Source organism: Phymastichus coffea, unplaced genomic scaffold (genome assembly GCF_024137745.1).
Source record: "Phymastichus coffea isolate CEN01 unplaced genomic scaffold, Cenicafe_Pcof_1.1 PCOF00002, whole genome shotgun sequence".
NCBI lineage: Eukaryota > Metazoa > Arthropoda > Insecta > Hymenoptera > Eulophidae > Phymastichus > Phymastichus coffea.
Genome location: NW_026706813.1, coordinates 7062934 through 7087314, shown reverse-complemented (window position 1 = coordinate 7087314; position 24381 = coordinate 7062934). Strand labels below are relative to the sequence as shown.

General features: G+C 39.1%; 1 protein-coding gene across 8 annotated transcripts in view; it reads right to left on the bottom strand.

Annotated features, from left to right (window-relative positions):
* Positions 1-24381, bottom strand: part of LOC131663753 (glutamate [NMDA] receptor subunit 1) — a 1362975-nt gene that overhangs the window by 521266 nt on the left and 817328 nt on the right. For all 8 annotated transcript variants that reach the window (XM_058934360.1, XM_058934403.1, XM_058934412.1 and 5 more), the window contains one exon: positions 12047-12260. In XM_058934360.1, the coding sequence (XP_058790343.1) occupies positions 12047-12260 (214 nt within the window). The remainder of the gene's footprint in view (positions 1-12046; positions 12261-24381) is intronic.

Here is a 24381-nt window from a genome sequence, read left to right as displayed (position 1 = left end):
ACTAATTATTCACTAAGTTATCAATAAATAAAAAATTTATAATTTTTTTAAACAATTAAAATTGCATTGTTAGATAGCGAATCGATCGTACATATCTGTAAAATTAATGATTATGATGGTTACTAATTTGCTGATTTTTAAATCGTTAAAAAAGAAATTTGCAAATTCGTTTTTTAATTATTATTATTTAAGATTAGATAGTTATATTAATCATTTTTAGCTTGAATAACGTTCCGCTAATTACAAGCGACTTTTTCATGTAAAAATTTTCCGTAAATTTATTGTAAAAATGGCGTAATTTAATTATTGAATTGTATAACTTATAACTCTAAAAGGCAATTTTTCCTCGAGAAGCGATTTATGTTAAAAAATTCGTTATTTCATATTTAATTTATTAAATCATAAAATTGCAATTTCGATAGAGCCATTTTGCAACAAAATATATGCAAAGTTTGTATTAATTTCAAAAATAGTGTTGTAGGGGCTACCAAGCGTAGAAAGGAGCCCATTTCGCAAGTATAAATTCGCTCGTCGCTGCGGCAAGAGGATTCACTATCCTACCTTGCTTAGCAGCGCGAGCACTGTCAAATGTAACGATTGAATCTTTTCCACGTTATCAAAACAATAGTTCGGACTCTTTCTATTGAATTGGCAATCGCGTCTCCGAGAGTAGCAAGAAGTTGACACGCGTGTATTCTAAATGATATATAAAAATCTTTCGAGTAGCAAATGCAAGGTTTTCTAACTCGATGAATTGTATTGAAATGCAATTGAGCGTGATCGCATCTATCGGGGAGAGGCCCGACAGCGTCGCAACCAATACTCAACTTAATTTCTCAACAATGATTGTATTTGAGGTAGGAAGATATTTAAGGCTACTTTTTTCTCATGAGAGAGATAGACTCATGAGTTGAGTACTTAGATATCTATAGGATAGGAGTTAGCAGGCTAACCACTGAATAAGAAATTTATCTCAGGAAATTGCTGAGGCTTTATTTCTCTAACAGTGCTGAGTGCTTATGAGTTTAATTCAGAAGTTCGATGCTCAATAGGGACAAGCGTTGTGTGTTTTGCCTACTGTTTCTTTACAGAGACAGCGTTTTCAGCCCCACCACGTGAAGGTACACACATCCGCCCAATGGGTGGTTGCTATGACCACGGCCGCGACTCTTTACCCACAGTAGTGGCACCTACCGATTGCCAGTCGATAGGAAGTAATTTCTTATCTACCCGAATTAAATTCGGATTGCCGGGACCATTGGTCCTCTGCAACTAGCTCCCGGAGCGGTCTCCCGTCCTCTAAGAGGGCGCGCGGTACCACAATCCTAAGAGATTTCCCCTCACGTGACTCCCGGATTTTGGCTTTTCTGGGCTCGAGTTGAGCTCTTGGGGTGTGGTAGACTTCGCGTTGAATGTTTGGTCGTTTACAGGCCGCACCTTACCACGTGTTGTCATGGTCCGTGTTGTTTCTTTTGTTTGGCCGGTTGGCCTATTGCCCTGGGGGCAAGCGTTGTGTGTTTTGCCTACTGTTTCTTTACAGAGACAGCGTTTTCAGCCCCACCACGTGAAGGTACACACATCCGCACTTGTGATTGCAAGTCTTCATTCAAATACACATTGCATTCACTTCGGGTCGACTAGCATTAGCGGCTTGTCGAGGGAAATCGGTGACGCATTTTGTACTTCAGCATTAGCATTTGCATATGCCCGTACAGGTAAGAGAAGTTTACGACGTCCTCTCCCAAAACAACAAATTGTTTGTTTGAAAAGTCTCCGTTCTCTGTTGAGGAAGACAATTACTGTCCGCCGCTTTGACAAAAGATTTTTGTACAAAGTGACCTGGCCAGCCTCGCGGCTGGCCATATGGTGCACTATGTGCATCATCTATGTTTTTGCTAAGCGGACCATAATCGAGCTTCCTGAGAGCGTCGTGATTGCAACCGCCACATGCACTCTACAATCAGATCATGCAATAATATCTACCTCTAGTTGTTTCAGTTCACGTTTCGCGAAGGCACATATCTCTTGATCTCAGATATGTGAGCCATCGAAACCTACTTTTTATTATCCGTACTTAAGATGTAGACTCCCAGGGAGATAACTCGCAAAACCTTATACGGGCCGGAGAATCTCTGATCCAACTTAGCATTTTGCCCATGCTCGCGCTTGATAACGTATGCGCGCATCTCAAAACCAAATCGCCGACCGAAAATTCCGGCTGGCGCCGCTTCCTATCGTAATGCCTCTTTTTCCGAGTCTGCGCTCACAGTGTTCCTGAAGCATGCAAAAGTGGTCCAAAAATGGATCCCGAATCCGCTAACGCAGAAAGTTTCTACATCATTTGTAGATGAATAAAATGAAAAATTGAAAATCCTAAGTGATCGGTTTCGAAAGTTACGGACGTTTTTGTATTTACGCTATGCGCGCTCATGAAGTGCTATAAGTAGAGCTTTCGAGGCCACATGTGCAATCCTTTTTTTAACTATAAATCAAGTAAATATACTTTTATTTAGTATTTATTGTTAATTATAGTATTTTTTCAACAATTTATTGTTAGGTTAATAAATTATTTACTTGGCTTAATGAACAATCCAAAACTTGAAAGGTTTAATCTTCCATTTATCTCAAAATGCTTCAGCTAATTTTGATAGAGTTCTTGTTTTTTTTTCTAAATATATGCCAATTTTCAGCTTCTATTTATACCGCTAGGTGGCGCATGCTAATCTGTAAGAGGAAAATTCATGTTGAAGTAACATATATACCGAAAAAAAATCCACAAAACCTCTTTGAGTTGCATTTTTGAAACTTATGTTTTATAAATGACTCCGCCGTGTTCTCATCAGGATAATAGAAAAAAAGTATGTGGCCCCTGTGGTCGAAAAATTATCTTTGGAAAAATTAAGCCAGACAAATTTTTAATAAGTCAATCTATTGAAAAACTTATAAAAAAGTTTATATCTAAAGAATTTGATTTAAATGATGAAAAATATCCTTTGTGCATATGCAGGTCTTGTTATTTGACACTGCTTGATTTTGAAAAAGAAATTTTCAATCGGCAATTACCAACTATGCCTCATTATGAGGAATTATTATTATTGAAACAAACTCGCTTGAATAACGATTGTGATTGTTATGTGTGCTTGACTGCCAAGTCCAAAGGACACATTAAAGTTGAGAAAGGCAGAGGGAAATTTAGAGATATAAATAAAGAAATTTATATTTCTACTGGCTTTTATGAATCACACAAACTAGAGAAGCTTTCATTGAATAAAAGTAGTGATTCTGTTGATCTTATTAAATATTGCAGCAAGTGTTATCAAGAAATAAAAAGAGGTAAAACTCATACTTGAAATAATCATAGGGATAATATAATAAGCTTCGTTGAGAAACTCCCAGAAAAAGTACAACAGCAAATTGCAACGCATGTTATTAAAAACAATCTAGAATTTCAACCTGATCTAAATGGCAGACGAGTCAATGTCGACTTGAACTTAAGTACTGCTGGGCGAAGTACAAGGATCACAGTAAATAAGATTGATAAGACAGTGTTCTTCGATGAAGATAAATTAGATAATTTTCGAGTCTAACTAGCAGCTTCACAAAGAGAAATGAAAAAAATTACAAATTTCGTAAGGTGTAATGTGAGTAGAATGTCTATTCCAAAAAACTACAGAGAGCATATGTCAAAAAAGTCTAAAGAATTAAAAGATGTTTACAAATCAGGTGTACATGAATTTGATTGTGAAAGCGGAACAGACGTAGAAAAGCAATCACACCCTGTTGTTTATGCCAACGCAGAAGAACTTTTAGACAAAGTTATCGAAAGTAGAGGATTAGTGGGCAATTTTTTATGTAAAATTTTTTCAAAATTAGTTTATGTATTATGCCTGCTAGTTATTCACCTAAAAATGAAGAAAGTTCCATGCAAGAAGATTGTTATGACGAAAGTGATTCAGAAGATTCAGTTCATTTCAATTGTCCCAAAAAAAGAACGCTGTACTCTGAGGGAGGTCGCTTAAGCAAAAAAGGTAAGCTATCAAGTGTCAATAGGTTGATATTGTTGTGTGTGGTTCCTGGAATCAAAGAAACTCACGCAAATATTCAGCTTTTATTTGATTTGACTAAACTTAATGATATCCCCTTTAAATTTGTTGCAGATTTTAAGCTTTTGCTGATTGTAAATGGTCAACAAACTGCAACTTCGTCATATCCTTGTCCGTACTGCTTCGTCTCTCTAAATGAATTGAGACGCAAATCGACTCCAGACACAAGTTTGAATGGTAACACTACTTCAAATGAATCTGATGCACTGGAAGTCGCAAATGCTACAAAGTTAAAAACATTTGGCGATTTAAGAAGAGATTTCGATAGATATCAACTTTTAAGAAATCAAGGAGAAGGAAAGGAATGTAGTAGGATGTGTCACAGCACAATTAATCCTCCCATTTTTGATGAAAAAGATGATGTTTGTGTTTTGGAGAAATGTGTTATACCTGAATTACATGTCCTGCAAGGTTTCGTAAACCACTTATTTTGGCAAGGTTTGGTTTCCCATTTAGGCTTAGACAAAGCTCTATTATGTCCACACAAACTCAATCTTATTTCAAAAAATTATCATGGCGATGCTTTTGAGGGCAATTCGTGTAGGAAGCTTGTGAAAGAGTCTGATAGACTCAAAGATATTGAAATATGTGGAGAGGTAGGTATTTTTAAAATTTTACCTTTTATTGCAGCTTTTAAAGCTATGGATAAGGTGGTAAACTGTTGTTTCACCTCTGGAAAAGTAGGATCTTCACTTGATGATTATATTGAAGAATTAAAACAAGCTTTGGAAAGTATTGAACAGCTTTCAGAGACATTAAAATTTCATGTTATTCTTTCACACGTAAAAGAAGGTTTTAAGTTTATTGGAAACAATAATGGCTTACGTTTTTGGTTAGAGCAGAGTGGTGAGTCAATTCATCGTGACTTCTTAACGTTTGGAGAACGTTACAAAGTAAATGGTTATCACCATGAAACTTATTTACCAAATCTACTAAAAGCTGTAGTTGAATTTTCATCACTGCATCTTTAACTATTAATTACAAATATTTAAAGAAAACTCTATTACTCATTCCATTGTTGTTAAAGAAAAAATTATCAAAAGCTCTATTGTCAACTTACGTTTATACAAAATATAAAAAAAAAACAAAAAAAATTAAAAAGAAAAAAAAAACAAAAAAGAGATCAGGTAACCACTACGTCCTCGTCGTTGATCCTGGGTCGCGCTAAAAGTGGGTTCAGTACGTTAATTCTGAAATTATTATTTCAAAATTTATTTCAGCCAATTTTTTAATTACTCAATTTGTTGTTGCGAAGTTTGTTAAAAACGAAAACAATTTTTTTTATAGTAAAACATTAATTGATCTAAAAAAAATTGTTTATGCATCGTAAGATTGACACTTAAGTCTTGGATTGTTCACTAAGCCAAGTTAATAATTTATTAACATAACAATAAATTGTTGAAAAAATACTATAATTAACAATAAATACTGAATAAAAGCTCAATTTACTTGATTTATAGTTAAAAAACGGATTGCACATGTGGCCTCGAAAGCTCTACTTATAGCACTTCATGAGCGCGCATAACGTAAATACAAAAACGTCCGTAACTTTCGAAACCGATCACTTAGGATTTTCAATTTTTCATTTTTTTCATCTACAAATGATGTAGAAACTTTCTGCGTTAGCGGATTTTGGATCCATTTTTGGACCACTTTTGCATGCTTCAGGAACACTGTGCGCTTCCTCAATATACTTGATGACCAAATCATGCAGCGCGTCCAGCCTTGTCATTCGCACGCTCCAATCTTTAATTAACGAGCGGGTAATCGGCGTTCGCACTTCTACCTCGCGTCACAGACTTCTCGCTTGTTGTGACTCACGTCCGAAGATTAAAACTGCCGGTGAAACCTTTGTACTCGCTTGGATTGTCGTATTCATTGCCTATCTAAATTCGTGTAAGTACTTGTCCCAATTTCTATTATCCTGATCTACGAAGATAGCCACCATCAGCTTCAGCGTTTTGATTACTCGCTCGGCGATATTCGCTTGCTGTTCGTATGACTAGTAGAGTACGTCCTCTATTTTGTACTCATCTAACGTCACTCGAAATTGGTTCCTACAGAAATTCTTTCCGTTATCCGTTACTAAGTAACCCGGGATCTCACACCTAAACAAAATAAGCTCTTCAAGAGCCTGCGCAAGGGCATTCTCCGTAGCCGACACAAGAGGCTTAAATTCCATATATTTCGTAAATAGATCTTGAAATGCGACTAAGTATTTAAACCTATTTTTGCTTCTTGGCAGCTCGATCACGTTCGCTGCTACCACTAGCCATGGTCGCTCGACTACGTGTTTGCTCATCAATCCCATCAGTAACTACTACTCAACTTGCACTTTTGGCATTCTTCACACGATCGTACAAATTCAGTGATATCATGATACATACTGTGCCACGAGTACTCCCTCGCAACCTTATCATACGTTTTGTCTCGCATCACGCGAGCTCTATATTCTAGCGGTACTACTAAGTGTCAACATTGTTCGCGGTTTGTGACTGGATCGAGTAACCTGTCTGACGAAAATCTATAAAGCATTCCGTCTTCCACTCACCAATTTTTAAATTTATCCGGTCTTCTTCCAAGCATATGTTTAATGCGCTGTAATTTTTAATGAAACTTTTTGATGCCCATTATCACTGCCGTGCATTTTAGTTCCGATACCGCGTAATTGCGCTCGTGCGCATTAAGCATTCTACTCACGTAACAGATCGGATGCTCGAATCCGTCCGCGTCTGTCTGCATTAAATATGCACCCAACGCATAAGATGATGCATCGCAATGAATAAAAAACGTCTTCACAAAGTCGGATCTTGCCAGCACCAGCGCCTCCGTTAGCGCTTTTATAAGTTTCTCAAATGCTTCGGCCTGCTTCTGCCCCAAATGCCAGCGTTCGCTTTTGCGCGTTCGCTTCGTAAGCAACACCTTCATTTCACTCTCGTGCTCGATAAATCACGCATACCACCCGCATATGCCGAGGAAGCGTCGGAGTTGTTTGACATTTCTAGGTTGAGGAAACTCAACCACCGGCTGGATCCGGTCCGCGTCAGGTCGTAGCCCCTGGCTATCCAGTCGGTAACCTAGAAATATCACCTCTGAACATTCGGATTCGCACTTTCCTATATTGACCTTGAGTCCTACATCAACCAATTTCCACAGCACCCGCTCAAGCCACACCAGATGGTCACTAAAAGTCTCCGTCACGACTATAATGTCATCAAGTTACTTGAACACGAACGACTCTAACTCAGGACCGAAAAGTGCATCCATCACACACATAAAAGTTGCCGGCACATTCATTAGCCTGAAGATCATGTAATTGCATGCAAATAGGCCTATCCCTGGAACTGCGAACGCCGTATACTTTTTATTTTCTTCGCTTAACGTTACTTGTACTCGTAAATATGCATTATTCAAATCGATTTTCGAAATAAATCGCACTTCTCGCATACGATCGAGAATCGCGTCGTACTCGGCATCGGGTATGCATCCGCTTTTGTCACCTTATTTACCGGTCTCAGATCTATGCACATCCTCCTCTGACGTCGCGTTGAGGGCTTCCCGCAACGGTGTGCTAGTGTCTCTGGAACCGCGTGTCCTCGCGTTTCCCGTTATTCACTTCGCCTTGCACTTCAGCGTTTCGCGCTCTGGGTACTATCAACGTTTCTCGCAACGGCCAAATCAAGCTTATCACACGCCGCCATATCGACAGTTCTTGCCCATGATAGCTGGTCGGTCGCTGCCCTACGCGAGCTCGCGCCACTTCGGTTTGCCTATCGGCAAGGCCCCCCTGCCGCGCGAGGTCCATGGACGCCAATCGGTTCAGTCCTGATTTTAAATTTGTTCCGAGCGACTCTTTGTTCGCAGTTATACCACCGGTTACGCGGATACGCGTTTCCGACGACTCCGCGTCGCCGCATTATAAGTCCTCGCTCAACGCTCGCCTCGCATTGATCACTGCGCATACCGCTGCTTCCAGCGTCTCTAGCAGCGACCTGGCCTGTATCGCTGACACGACCGACGTGGTAAGGGTTGTCGGAATTTCACTCGCTACGAAGTCCTCTGCCTTTGTCGAGAACGCCGACACGTGGCGTGCGCTATACAAAAATGCGCGTAATGCTCTATCTTGTACGGTAGTCGTTGTGCCGTCCGTCACTAAGCCTTGCGCCGACATCCACACTAACAAATCATTGAGCCGCATTTCTTGCGTGCGCTCCCATAATTCTTTTATTTCCGGCGTCCTCATGACCCGACACTACAAAGTCTATGGCCACGGCCATGACTCACTCGGTTTCGGCCGTTTCAGCGACCTTGCCAACGGCATCGTCCTATTCGCCTATTCCGGCGTAAACAAACAAATCCGCCAAAAATCTGTTATTTGACTCGCGACGGTTATTCGTGCCCACGCTGTTTCACCGCAGCAGTGACTTTGATGCGAGCACGCAACATAAAGTCCCACTCGCCGCTCGTAAGTTCGTTTAACTTACGCTTGTTTATATTCGAATTTACAACAGCTAGAAGTAGCAGTGCGAATTTCGCACTTTATTCACTCATACCATACATTCATAACATACGCTCAAACACATTAGCTGAAATACCGGGCTCTCTTCGTGGCCTCGAATTCGACACTCGACTTCATATTACTGGCGCTAATTGCGCGATGTAAACAAAAAGCGACTTTCACTCTTGCCTTTCTCAGAACATTCGAGCTTCTGCGTAACCTGAGCTTAACGTGTTGATGATATGGACAACAAATAAAACTCAATTCAAATAAAATCTTAGACTTTTCCAGCGTCTCACCGGTACTTACCCGCAACTCAGCGAACTCGCCGAAAACACCAAGGTCAATCAATGTACTGCATTATTTATGACACAAACTAAAAGAAGAAATGCGATTCCAACTAACTGGGTTCACGATCACCTTCACCTCTCATCACACAAAGCGATGCGGAAAATTCTCTCGCTGAAAGAACACAATGGATGCCATGCAAAGGGGGAAAATTATTTCGCAGCTTAATACGCCAATGTTACGCCCCTGCGATTTAATGTGGGCTGTATTTCGATAATTGGAACCGGCATGAACTCCCACGAGCGCAAATCTAACGCGATGACGGGAAAGGTGAAGGAAGCAAGCCGGTATAATTACAAAAAGGCGTTCTCTTTGTAACACCAATACAATAACAATACACGAAACTATTTTTAATATAATAATGGTGAGCGCATTCGCTCAAACCGTTAAGACGCAACAACAGGCGAAGGTTAGGAGCGTATTTGCTTGACTATTTAAATGCGACGGTTAAACAAAGTTTAGGAACGTATTCGCTCAACTAATTTAGCGCTTCAAATACAAATTGCAGCGTTACGCCGGGTGAGAACTGATGCGGGAGAGAGTCCACGAGAAAATAATTTTGTGCGACCCACCGGGTAACTTTACCCGCGAATCACTGGTGGAGAGCCGTCGTCGTCGAAAACGCAGCCCTGCTAGAAATGGAGCTCGTGAGATCACCGGCGATGGTCTGATGGACGCTTGCGCGCGTCCTTGGCTTCTTGTTCGCCTAACGATAGCAGATGTAAGAGTTGCTGGAAGCAGCCGAGTATCTACAGCAGAAAGATCCGATCCTCGGTAATCGTAGCCGGTGCACCGTCGGTCTAACAAGTAAATGCCTGTGACTTGATAATCGGGCCGTGCTTTCCGTGCTCTCACTCGCCCTTCTTCTCTCTTCCCCTCTCCTCTGCTCTTCTCGCTCTTTCTCGCGCCGTTCTCTCCGCCGGCCGCGCCCTTCCCTCACCAAGCCGTGCAACATATTATATCACCATAGCCACGCTCGGTTGCCGCATCCGTGCGAGGAGAGTGCCGTGTCCAGGGCCAACGAACATTGCTATGAGCCCTGTCACAGATCAAGTAGGGATGCAATAGAGCGAAACCGAACGGTGATAAGGAAGTTGGTAGAAAGTAGGAAGCAGTGGAGAGCAAGCAGCGAGTGTAGGCAGTTATTAAGTAGTTCTCTCATGGGCTCCTTGACATGAAATGTGGTTCGACGCAATAAGGTCTACCAGCCTGTGGAGAGAGAGAGAGAGAGTCTCTTTGTTCGGAGGAATACCACGAAAAAGAAGTGGACGGTATATTCGTTGACCTCGCAGAGACGCCTAGTCATGACGAGATGACAGCATCCCTTCGTGCTTCAGCCCTACAGCGAGATCTGCATTACTTGGCAAACCAGTAATACAAGCATCAGGTTATCTCTCTCTCTCAAAGGTTTCACCGGCTAAACCAAGTACGGCTATACTCGGTAACCCGGCATTTACTCGCTAGCCTCCGAGATTCTTTGTACGAGCAGCGGCTTTTCTGAAACGCGAATCGTCAAGACGATCCTGTTGCTGGGCGATCCGCGACTTATTTGTCATCTGTAGTAATGATAAGGTCCACACACGTTGTTGGTATTATTTGTTAGTGGTAAGACAAGCGAATCAATGTATTATTAATTGTTTGTATTAGTAGTAAGTCTTGAGAATTAGTTTGTTTATGTGGTTTATGCTAATAATAAGTTTGTGACGAAAGCAAACGTTGCGCTTGTTCTCGTCGGTATTTTCCCTAATTCTCCCTGTCTCTCGGCAAAGCACGGTGACCAGCGTTATTCTTAAATGCGCCTAATGCATGGTCTTTCTTTCAGTCGACGGAGATTGCCGAGTGTGGCCCAGCCGGCCCGAAGCTATTACGCTGACGACAGAGTATAAAGGTGTTATAAAGAGAGAGTTAGGGGCATGCGTGCCCCACGCAAGATTAGGCAGGCGCGCGTCGCGAACCAATTAGCGCATTGGTCGCGCGCCCTCTAATCAGTAGGTCAAGTGGGGAAAGAAAGAACGAGGAAGAAGCTGTCGATCGCGAAAGAAAATGAGCGACACAGACGGTAGTGAGTCGACTAGTCAGTCAGAAGGTTTTCCAGTCGATCGGAAGTTAATACGGTTTAGTCGGTGAGAGGTGCAAAGTGCGGTTGAGAACAAAGAGTTAGCCGGACGCACATGTCGCTAAAAAACTGTGAAGGACCGAGAGGAAAAGAGGACGAGTGCCTTGTTCTAGCTTCTGCTCGGGACGCTACCCGCAGTAGTCGGCAGGAGTTGCTCAGCGACGGCCAGCAACATCGGCAGGACGCAGCCAGGCATCCCGTTCCTGCATTAAAGGTCAACGCTCGCAATATAATTTCTTTCTCTCTCTATCTCTCTCTCTCTCTCTTCAACGGTATGGCACAGCGCGTAATTGTAAAGGTCAGATAGGTAGCAAGGCGTGCACACGCCGGCTACCTGCCCTAATTACCGTCGGCGATAGTTACGCGTGCTGTGTATCGTTTAGATTTGTAAGTGCGATAAGTTAGTTAATTTGTTTATTGTATTGGTATTGTATTAGGTGCTAAGAACACCGTTGTGTTCTATAGTCTTAAGACGTGTTTGCAACACCGTTATGTTCATTAGGTTAAGATTTGTAAAGCTGGTTATAAGTATAATTATGCGGTTTGTTCTTTTGCGGTTGTTCATGTACGGTTTTGAAGTTTAAGTGTTATTTTGACTTTGATTTGATTAGAATTAGATTTGATTTGAATGCGACATTTTTGTTATGTCTATAATTTTGTTATGTCTATAATTCCCTAATCACTTTCATTTTTTTACCCCCCCTCTCGCCTCGACTGCTATGAGCGAGTGTGCCTCACTTGCCCACCTTAAAAATTGACAACGAACGAGCTTTCGTTACATGGCATCCCTTGTGGGCCTAGCAATTGAGGTAACGGGAACGGAAACGGTAAATTAATGAATGGTTAATTGGAAATTTTCCGTTATATACTAAGGTTAAAACGCGCGCACAAAGAAAAGAATTTCTAGTTCCAAAATAACATTATTAAATTCAGTTAATGTTATATTAGAGTTAACATTTTTTTATTTAGAATAATACTTACCTTCATTTCCATCAATGGATTTATAATTTGGACAAAGAACTTCATCTTGATTACAGCCGTAATTATTCGACTTTCTTACATAAACAAATGGTTTTTCTTCAACCGTAAGTACGTTTAAATGTGTAGGAATAAGAAATCCTTCGGGCTTGGATTTCACATTACCTGGCCAAGTTATATTGGATTCGTTTAAAAGAAGTTTCATTTTTCCTGCGTCCTGGAAATATATTATATAATTATAAAGCCAATAGCATAAAGCTACATTTCAAATTTTTATCATCAAGTTAGAACTTGTAGCTACTTGTAGGCTTACTCCTTATTGAATAGCCTTCTTTCAGTTCTAAGATTAGTCTATTGTGATTGTAGAGGTTATTATTCACTTACACTGCCCGTCAATCACTTTTGCCATGCTTACCTCAAAATTAGGCATACTCGAAAGTTTTGTATCTCGGTCGTAAATCATCGTATCACAAAAAACCGCAGAGCATTTTAAAGATAATTGCAAAAGCTTCGATTTAAGATGTGCAGAGACTTAAAAATGAAAATATTTGTTATTTACAGTAAAAAAACTGATTAAAAAAATTTCAATTTTTTTAACCTCGACTTGAATCAATGCCAATTTAGAACCAGGCGGTGGAGGGCAAATCGACCTGAGGGATTCGGAGGGTAATGTCTTTCCCTATAAAATGAGCTCCCGGGGGGTTCTATCCGATGTTTTTTAACCGAGTTACGGCGTTTTTTGTAAAAAGCAACCTTTTTTTCCAATCCTCAATTACTTCGACTTGCGTACGTTTTGAAAAAAAATGCCAAAGAGAAAAAAGTGTCATTTTGTGTCCAAGAATACGAAAATAAAGTCTAAATAAAGTAATAGTGAAAAAATTTGTTTTCGGTTCCTTAGCGCATTAAAAAAATAAAGGAATTTAACTTTTTTTTACGCTTAGTTATAGTTTTTTTGTGATTTACTACGTCCCTAGACATTTTAAAACTAAGCGTAAAAAAAAGTTAAATTCCTTTATGTTTTTAATGCGCTAAAAAACCGAAAAAAAACTTTTTCTCTATTTCTTTATTTTGACTTTATTTTCGTATTGTTTTTCCACAATTCTGGGCGTTTTCTTCGTATTGCTTCTCGCAAAAGGCGCATAACTTCAAGGTAATACTCCTTATTAACCGTACGACCTTGTGATAAGAACTCATGATGAACCACGGCCCTGCAGTCAAAGAAAACTGTAAGCAAAATCTTCACACTTGATCGAACTTAAAGTGCTTTTTTCGCTCTTGGTGATGTTGAATTCCAGGTGGACGATTGTGTTTTGGTTTCGACATCATAACCGTACATCCATGTTTCATCACCAGTTATGACCATTTCAAGCAAACTTGGATCGTCGTTGACGTCATTTAACAGCTCCTGAGCGATGTTCATGCGATTGTTTTGTTGGTCAAAGTTCAGCAATTTTGGAATGAATTTTGCTGCCACCCGTTTCATGCCCAAAACATTTGAAAAATTGTTATGACATGAGCCAATTGATATGCCAACTTCATCAGCAACTTCTCTAATTGTGATTCGGCGATCATTCAGAACCATTTTTTCCACTTTTTTCCCATTTTCATCGATTGTTGACGTGCTGGGTCTACCGGAGCGTCCGTCATCTTCAACGTCCTCGAGGCCATCTTGGAAACGCTTATACCACTCGTAAACACTTGTTTTTTTCATAGCAGACTCACCATAGGTATTTTGTAACATTTCACACACTTTGTTACACTTTATTTCATTTTTTACGCAAAATTTAATACAAATTCTTTGATCCATTTCTTTTAAAAAACGAAAATCGCCGAGCTCATAAAAACACGTCAAACCTTTGCGACTACCGCAGACAAAGTAAACAGTGAATATAGCTGAAAATTTTATCATACTTCAGGGGCATGTATACCAATACAATAAAAAAAAATTTTGACTATCGGACTCTCCCGAGCCGCGAAATTTAAAAATTCCGGGTATTTTTTGAACACACCTCGTATTTTCATTTTTAAGTCTCTGCACATCTTAAATGGAAGCTTTTGCAATTACCTTTAAAATGCCCTGCGGTTTTTTGTGATACGATGATTTTCGACCGAGATACAAAACTTTCAAATTTGCCTAATTTTGAGGTAAGCATGGCAAAAGTGATTGACGGGCAGTGTAGATACCTAATGTATGATTATTCTACGTTTCACTAGATGTACTCGTATTTAAGATAATGATTTCAATATTTTTAGATTATAAATAAGTTAAAATTGGAATTCTGAATTATTTTAGATAACAAGGGAATGTAATTGAAGTAATTTAATAACTAAATCCTTGTTTCGGCAATGCTTTGTCATCAATTTCGCTGACTTCTTCACGCTTTATTAAACACCAAACAAGAATAATAAACGAAAAAAATAAATTAGCAAACTTAATAAAATGCTAAATTGTAAAGATTAATATCAATAAAAAAATTTTTTACCTGATTTCTCAAGTAGTTAAATTATTAGAGGCTTGAGAAAGTTATTTGTCAGTCAAATATCATCTGAGACATCAAATAATACGCATGGAAAAAAAAATTGTTTATCTGTATTTACCTTTTACAGATTTCAATAATAGCTTATATACAGGGTGTCCCATTTTAACTTGCCCAATAGGATATCTCAAAACTTGGCAAGGTAATCGAAAAATGTTTCAAACGAAAGTTGTATGATTTGGAGGGGATCAACTTATGATAACCTCAAACTTGAACTTGAACTTGATTTTCAAGGTCATTTTAAGGTCAACTATGTTTTTTTTAATGGAAATCTCTATTTTTTATCTCAGATTCGGATAGAGCGGGAAATTTTACGCTCAAATCATGCAATATGTGCAGTATCCAAATGACCTCCACACCACCCCTAAAGTTATTTCGAGGTTAGTCTTACTTTTTAAATGGAACCCCTCATTTTTCGTCACAGGTTTGAATTCTACGTGAAATTGTATGTTCAGATGATGGGATATTTAAGGGGTCCGAATGACCCCCCACCCCACCCCCAAAGTCATGAATTCAAACCTGCGACGAAAAATGAGTGTTCCTATTCAAAAAGTAATATTGACCTCGAAATGACTTTGGGGATAGGGTGGGGGTCATTTGGACCTCACACATATTACGTGATTTGAACATAAAATTTCTCGCTCTAACCGAATCCGGGATAAAAAATAGGGGTTTCCATTAAAAAAACAAAGTTGACGTTGAAATGACTTTGAAAATCAAGTTCAAGGTCAAGTTTGCAGTTGGATTATCATAAATTGACCCCCTCTAAACCATACAACTTTCGTTTGAAACATTTTTCGATTATCTTGTCAAGTTTTGAGATATTCTACTGGGCAAGTTAAAATGGGACACCTTGTGTGTGTGTGTGTGTGTGTGTGTGTGTGTGTGTGTGTTTGTGTGTGTGTGTGTGTGTATATTGTTTACGGTATTTGTGCCTGGAAGTCGAAAACATCTGTGGTCCTCGCGTAGGGTGGCTGCATTGCACATGCGACCTTAAGATCTCACGACAAGCCGGCAAACACTTCGACCTTGAAATAACCTTCAAAATGACGATTACGGTCAAAGGTTTTTGGTGCATTGGGTGTCCCACTCTGTTCTGAACAAATTTTGTAGAGGTTATTTTTCGATATCTTAAAAATTAAAAAAACGCTTTTAGGCAGTTTTTCAAGCATTTGACCTTAAATCGACCTTCTCAAGGCCATGAAAAAAAATTTTAAAATATCTTTGTGGACGTAAAATTACCCGCTCTTTTCGAATCCGATGTCAAAAATAGGGGTTCCCATTTAAAAAAACAATTCAACCTTCAAATGACCTTGAAAACGATTTTCAAGGTCAAATCTAATTATACAGATAGATGGCCCCCTTTGTCGTAAACAACTTTCATCTGAAACATTTTTCACAAAAACACGAATTTTCGATTTTAAAATGGCTGTTCGGATGGTCTGGAACACCCGGTATATCGTAACAGGCAGGCTCGTCGCGCAAAAATTCTCGGAAATAATCGACGGGCGAGCGAGCGAACCAAAGTAAGAGAGAGAGAGAGAGATATATAGAAGCACACTGGGCTGCTATAGTCCAAGCGGGGCTCTACTCACGTGGCGCGAAAAAAGAGGGAGTGGAGGAAAACTACGAGAAACGGGCATTGTTCGGCCGGCAAGGCAAGCAGTAACTCGCGTTTAAAGCTGGCAGATTAAGCGAATTTTTGATTGGAAAGTGCGATACGTGAATGCTGAAAATACTGTATGACGTGTGGCCAAGCTTCGTATACCGGGAACCGGCGTGTAAAGGTAATATTAGGACGAAGAAGTAGGACAACGAGTGTCAGCGCAGCACCCTGTATATTTTTGCCTGTAGATACTAGGCCAGATAGGATTCAACAAAGCGACGGTGCGAGTACCTACAAAAAAGCGGCAGTGAGAGAAGTATCAGGTATCCTAACTTGACATCGTTACACGACGAGTTCCTACGATTTCCTAAGGCGACTGGCTGCAGCAGCTACTCCTTGCGTATGTAAGCCAATTTTATTTTAACCATTAGGCTGATTCCACCTCAAATCATGCAGGGCACCGGGTGACCGGTAACGAAACAACATCAAAATACTTGGATAATATTCTAGGCCCAAAATAAGACGACCCCTATTTTTTCTTTTCCCCCCAAGATGCATAGGTGCATCAACAACGTACTTGAAAGATGCACTTTCAGAAAACAGACTAACAAAAAAAAAATATCGTATTCAATTTCAATCGATTCGCGCATGCTTATTTATCATCGGAATTGAATAAATCTTTTTTTATACGATAGAGAAATACAGAGCCTTCAAATCTATGCATTAAAATAAATGCACTAATGCATTTCCGAGAAGATTATGCACTTTTTCCAAAAAAATGCATCTCATAAAAAACTCGATTTATTTAAAAAACCCCACTTTTTTTTGCGCTCATAATTTTTATGGAGATTCTCTGATACGCTACCTTCAATCTAGTATAGGTCCCATTTTCGGTTTCTACTTCGTTACTGAGAAAAAAAAAATTTTTCAACTAGAAAAATTTTTGTGTTGACAATCATGCACTCATACTCGCAAGCTTATGAATAAAGAAGTACAACAGCTTTTTATTGATTATATCACATTTTTTTATTGTTTGTCTTGTTTCTTTTTACATTCTTTTTCTTTTTAGCATTCTTGACATTCTTAGGTTTCTTAGACATTTTTCCAGCTTTAACCGAAACTTTCTTTGTTTTACGTTTCCTTTGATTTTTTTTCTTTTTATTTTCTTCTATTTTTACCCAAGAGTGAACAGCAGTGCGAGCTATGAACGATGTCGATTTACCTTCAGATATCACTGACTTCCACATATGACATCGTTGAATGCCTTCGAATTTGTTTGACACCATTCGTTCTGCCATTTTCTGATTACGAAAGTTTTGAACCTCAAATGCTTCCATATAAATTAATTTAATCGACGTAGTGTACTTTTGAACATGGTCAACGAAGCACTTCGCATCTTGAATGGCTTCAAGTTCAGAACTACGTAAATTATGCACTGTGGCATAGTGCTTCACCAAACCTCCTATACCATCAACAGCACCTTTACCATGTCCAGTCGCAGAAAATAACCATTTCTTAAATATTTTTGAATTTTTGAATTCGTGCATTTGAAAGCGGTTTTTAAAATGACTTGCAGCTCCATCAGATACTATACTAATAGAATTGATTGAACCACCATTAATTTCCTCCATTTCGCTAATAATTTCGATAATTTTTTGCATCGCTAGTAAAGCGTGGGAATAATCGTGCTTTAAGTCATCGCTTACTACCACAAAACTTTTTGTGACATTGCCTACATAGCAGACAGCAGTGAAGAGAGAGACTTGTTTATTTACCCAGTGATTGCCTTGAACTGGATTTTTTGAAATCACTGACCAGTTCTCAGCAAAATCTATATGTATTAGCAAATGTTGGGGATATAATTTTACTCTTTCTTTTTCATTTTTAATTGCTAACCGCTGTACTTCTTTGATTCGTAAATGTGATGTTACTGTAATTACATGATTAGTAAATTCTTCTTTGAACGTAGCGACGGATACTGTTCTAGTTTCTAAGTTTCCTTTATTCCACAGCGCAAACGTTATATTATTATCATTCTCTGTTTCATCTATATGCAAAACGTCAAATGTGACACCCGCAGCACCTGGACACAACTCGCATTCTTGATAGTAACACGTTTCTTGAGGTGCTGGACATACTACAGAAGATAAAACTGTCGAACGTAAACGGCAAACGTCAACACTACTTTTACCAATAAAGTTTTTCAATGCAATTAAGTACAGCTCAAAGTTGGCACAATAAATACATAAGCATACGTCATTCATTGGTTCGATTAGAACATGCTTTGGACGCATGGAATAAAACTTAGATTTGCTAATTTTTATACCTGGATTCTCTTCTTTGAAAGTGTGATATACTTCCTTTAAACTTCGGGTTAAAAAACGCTTGACTTTTTTAACTTTCGTGCCATTTTCTCTTACTGTTATAACATCTGCTTTATTAGGACTTTGTCTCGAACAATTGAAGTCATCATTCAAATAATATTGCATGACAATATCGCCTGTTTTTTTATCCAGTGGATGACCATTGTACTGCTCTGGTTTAGTTGGATTAGAGATAATATAACAATAGCTATAAAAATAAAACACGCAAAAAAATTGTGCATTGATTGTTATTACATAACAAAAAATTTATATTTTTACCTTGATTTGAAACAATTTTTCTTGCCTTATCAATCATGTAAATAGTAACTTCAGGAAATAACGTCAAAATTTCGAACTTTGTTAACAAAGGAACGATAATTGTTAAGAGTTTAATCACCTCTGAAAAACATGAGCAATTACTGAAGGCCTTAGAGAAATTTTCTCTCAATTCTTGAGGGAAATAATCATTTAACTTTTTTACAGGCTCCTCAATAGGTACATCATAAATCTTTTGTAATTTACAATTTGTAGCTTCAGAGAATGATGATACAAGCTCTCTCTTTTTTTTCATAACATATTTTTCAACACTTGTATTTTTTATGTTTCCTTTCTTACGCAAAGGAGATACTGGATTTTCTAAATTAGCAATTATTTTATCATTAAATTCATCCATGAAAATTGAGGTGTCTATAAACTTGTCTTCTTCGTCATTCCCTTCCATTGAAATATTGTCATCTGACATTGTTTCTTCTTCTTTTTCTGCTTGTATTGCATCGCAAGCTTTAACGATACGTTTATAGCAGTTACTACACACACTGTCACTAGCTTTTATATCAGGATTTGTAAATTTTCCTTGTAAAAATACAGCATAGTCACCAATTTTTTGAAAATTCACTTTGTTGCTATTATACACCACTTTAGTATGTACTTTGAAATAATTGGGGCATTTTAATCTTTGCGTAGAATACGTTAACATAGCTGACATGTTGTCAAGCAGAAATTCAAACACGCACTGTCGCTACTTACTGAATAAATGATAAGACTATTTATAAGGATCATGGAATTTGTATACACAAACAGGACTACACACATAAAGGTCTATGACAACATCTGACATCATAACAAGTCAATACTCGCCGATTATCATGTTATTTAAATGCTCGTGAGTATGAATGCAAGATAGTCAACATAAAAAATTTTCTAGTTGAAAAATTTTTTTTTCTCAGTAACGAAGTAGAAACCGAAAATGGGACCTATACTGGATTGAAGATAGCGTATCAGAGAATCTCCATAAAAATTATGAGCGCAAAAAAAAAGTGGGGTTTTTTAAATAAATCGAGTTTTTTATGAGATGCATTTTTTTGGAAAAAATGCAAAATTGAATACGATATTTTTTTTTTGTTAGTCTGTTTTCTGAAAGTGCAGGGCACCCGGTGCCCTGCATGATTTGAGGTGGAATCAGCCATTAGTGCGTGCGTACGTTTAAGTTTTCCATTGCTCTCTCTCTCTCTCTCTCTCTCTCTCGCGAGCGTTATAGTTTCTTTGTGTTTTTTTGGTAATCCGTAATATTTCGCTATTCATGTAGCAGTCTATGTTAGTTGATTATTGTAAAATTGTCTATGTAAAAAATTATTATTATTCTATTCTCAAACATATTTTCAACATCTACTTGAAGTTTTTTTAACTAATTAGATTTCATTTTGTATTTTAAACCATACACTGTATATCTATGTATTTATTTCTATGTATTTATTTCTATGTATTCTACAATACGTAATAAAGATAATATTACCCTTATCAGCATTAGTAAATAATGAATACATATAAAGAAACGTCTAACTTTTTATTTTTCAAACCATTATTTTCTACTGAGATGTATGAGTAATGAAATTTTTCCACTGCTCATCATTCAACATACAAGAAAACTCCGTAACATTACATTCAACAGCTAGTATATCAAACAAAAGTGTACTATTTTTTTTAAATAACTTTTCTTACTGGCACTGAATATAGAAATACAAGATATCAAGGCACACATTTACTTTTTATTAAAACAGTTATATTATACAAAATCTACATTGCTTAAATCTACTATTGATAAGAAAATCTTAGAAAATTTGAATTTAACAAAAAAGAATCTCTGCTTTGCAAATAAGTAATTAAATTGTCATAGTTGCATTAAAAACTTAAATTTTATTAGTTTCTTTTGCACTCATCCAAATTCCGCCGCTATAACTTCGGTTTGATTAGCAAGGAGATTAGGTTTTTACTGTCATCAGCTGCAGTTTCTAACATTGTTTTTAATTCTTCACCGGCTTCTTTATGGAGGGTGCCAAATGGAAGTCTACTAACTTTGCCTATGTCTGAGAAACAAGCTCTTGTGAGCCGTTGTTTTTTATGGTCGTGTCCTTGTAACATTTTTGTGATGTCTGATTATGATGAGTAGTAGGTACGGCACTAGAAGACTGTATGGCTGGCTGGTAAAGGTGGCAGTGGTTACCAGCAGCCGACGCAATGCTGATACTGGAATCGGCTTATACAGAATCGACAAAGCTCTTCAGTAAGCAAAAACCGGTGGATGCAGTAGAAGGCTTGAGTTATTCCATTGAGGAGATACTTGCGTTAGATCAGGCACAAAGGAAAGTGCAGCCGAAGAAGAAGGCAGGTAAAACAGGAGGAAAGCAGGGAATCAAAATTACCACGGTAGCAGCCAAAAAGCAGCAGCCTCCAGCGACGAGCCAACCTATAACCAAAACCGCTTCTCTTCAACAGAAGGTGCAGGTAAAAGGAAGTTAGTAAGAACTGAGTGGAAGTTAGTAAGAACGTCAAGACCAATTGTAAGGCACAGAGACGCGACAATACGCGATAGGTCGGAATAAGACAGCGCGCGGTAAGCGGCGAGGTTCGACGACTTGCGTGTGGTGGTAGGTTCGCTCACCGAGGACGGTACGTGATGTAACCTACAAAGGGAAAGCTCATTGCAAAACGCGCCGCGTCCGAAAGTGAGTTTTTAAGGAGCAGGTCTAAGTGTTTTACCACAGCGGGGCAGGCTTTAGCAAGGGCTATCACCGGAAAAAACAAAGACGGACCTGCCGATTTTGTTTGTTTGATGTGCGACAAAACGAGCGAAGATGTCACGCTCCCTTTGGAGCAGGCATCGCCTCAAGCCACGACGGTGTTGTATAAAGATGTAATTGAGAATTCGTGCAAGGAATCTGAAGCGAGAAATCGCGAACATTAGGTGAAGTTGAATGTTGAAATTGGATGAAAATCAGACTGGTTGACACCGATACCCGTGTCTACAATGAGACACGACTTGATATTAGGCGCGGATTTCTAGAACAAGTAGGATATTAACATCAATTATGAGCATTGCGCGTGGCGCTCGGGTGACCAAGCAGACTGGTATCGATTAGCGGAAAAGAATAACGAAGAAGTAGATGTGTTCGCCGAATGTGCCATTCTGAGCAATTACGAACAGGCTTAATGTAGTTGGACTGTGAAATTGTGCATCGGAAAGGAACGCTGCATCACATGCCGAACGTTCTTTCCTGCGGGTTCGAGGACGAGCTCAAGGTCGGCGCATTTGAAAAGAAGCAGGATAATTAATATCTCCAACGTATCAAAGACGTACTCCAGAGTCCGAAGAAATTCGAAAACTGGAGAGTGAAGAATAATGTCCTGTACCGTTACATGTGGGACCACTTGCTCGATCCAGTGACTAATCACAAGGAGTGTTGGTAGTGCCGCTCGAATGGAGAGCGCGTCCTAAAAGATGCTTATTGTGAACTGGTATCGGGACACTTCGGTTACGATAAGACATAATCGCGTGACTAAACGGTATTATTGGCTGGGTATGTAGTACGATGTTCGGACGTTCGTGAATGAATGTGAGCACTGCCAGCGATATAAGGTAGTTCAACAAGCCCCGCAAGGCTTGATGGGCAAACGCCTGGTCGAGAGACCATGGGTAGTAGTAGCAACTGACGTGACAGAGCTACCCTGAGTAAAAACCGGTTCAAATATATGGTTGTATTTCTGGACCTGTTTACTACATAGAATGAATTGAAACCGCTATAATATATTATTAGCAACAACGCGAAGGCTTATCGGAGCAAACTCTTTCTGAATAGGCTTAGTCAATATGTTATCCAATATGTATTTTGTCCGTTTTATCATCAACATAGCGATCCGCTAGAGCACGTCAATCGGACGCTTAAAACGATGATCCCGATATTTGTAGATAAGGATCACCGTAGTTAGGACCGATGTTTGCATAAGTTCCGTCATGCAATAAATATGGCAGGCGTCAATTAAGGTATCGCCTGCGTTCCTAAATTTTGGTAGAGATCCGCACTCGGTCAGGAGTCTTAAGCGTGAGGTCGAGGTAAAGGCACCAATTGTAAATATAGACACTAAAGCGTGGGAGAATAGGTTAGTACGTCTGAATGCCTTGTGTGATTTAGCGGCTAGGCACATTGACGATACACAGGTTAAATAAAAAGGATATTGTAACAGAGGTAGGCATTAAATGCTCTTTCAGGTAGGCGACTTAGATTTACGAAAGGTCCATACTCTGTCTAGCCCGATGGCAGGTAGAAACGCTAAACTTGACCTGAAGTATGACGGACCGTTTGAGGTAATCTCGGTAATATCGTCCGAGAATTATGAGTTAGCTTCCAATAGCAAGCATCGTATGCCTCGAGTTCACGTTTCCAAGATTAAGCGTTATATTCTGCCGTGGAGTGCTAATACGAGGGTCGTTTGGAAAGTCCGTGCAAAGTCAGAGAGATGGCGCTTCTAGTACGTATCAAGGTTATTTTTAGTTAGTGGCATATCTTGGAAGAGCACACATCAAGTTTCAGCCAGATCGGCCAATTACTTTGCGTTTTACATTCGTTTCAATCAAAGAAATCGAGTGGTTGTAAAAAATTGGACGAAAAAGAATTTCGTGAATTGATTAAACATTACTTTTTCAAAGGCAAAACGCCTCAGGAGATTAAACAGAAGCTTGATAAACATTATGGTGATTGTATACTTTCGATTAGAATGGTTTATAAGTGGTTTCAAAATTTTCGGAGTGGCCATATGAGCACAAAAGACGCTGAACGTTCTGAACGCCCTGTTGAGGTTACCACTTCAGAAATCATTTATAAAATCCATGAATGGTGATGGCTGACAGAAGAGTGAAGGTGCACGAGATTGCTAGTACTGTAGGTATATCGAGCGAATGGGTACATAATATTTTGCACCAACATTTGGACATGAAAAAGCTATCCGCTAGATGGGTGCCGCGATTGCTCACGATTGACCAAAAACGAGATCGTATGAATTGTTATAAGAATGGTTTGCAGCTGTTCCAGCAACATCCGCAAGACTTTAAGCGTCGTTTCATCACTGTAGATGAAACATGGATACATCACTACATTCCTGAGACCAAAGAATAGTCTAAACAATGGGTTACCAAGGGGGAATCTGCTCCGAAAAAGGCGAAGACAATTCCCTCGGCCGGGAAGGTTATGGCGACTGTCTTTTGGGATTCGCAAGGAATAATCTTCATCGATTATCTAGAAAAGCGTAAAACTATTACAGGTGAATATTATTCATCGTTATTGGATCGTTTGAAAACCGAGTTGCTAGAGAAACGTCCGCGATTGGCCCACAAAAAAGTTCTCTTCTACCACGACAATGCGCCAGCTCACACCTCAGCAGTTGTGGCCATAAAACAGATGGAGATAGGGTTCCAACTCGTTTCACATCCCCCCTATTCTCCAGACTTGGCTTCGTCAGACTTCTATTTGTTCCTTAATATGAAAAAATGGCTGGCGGGGA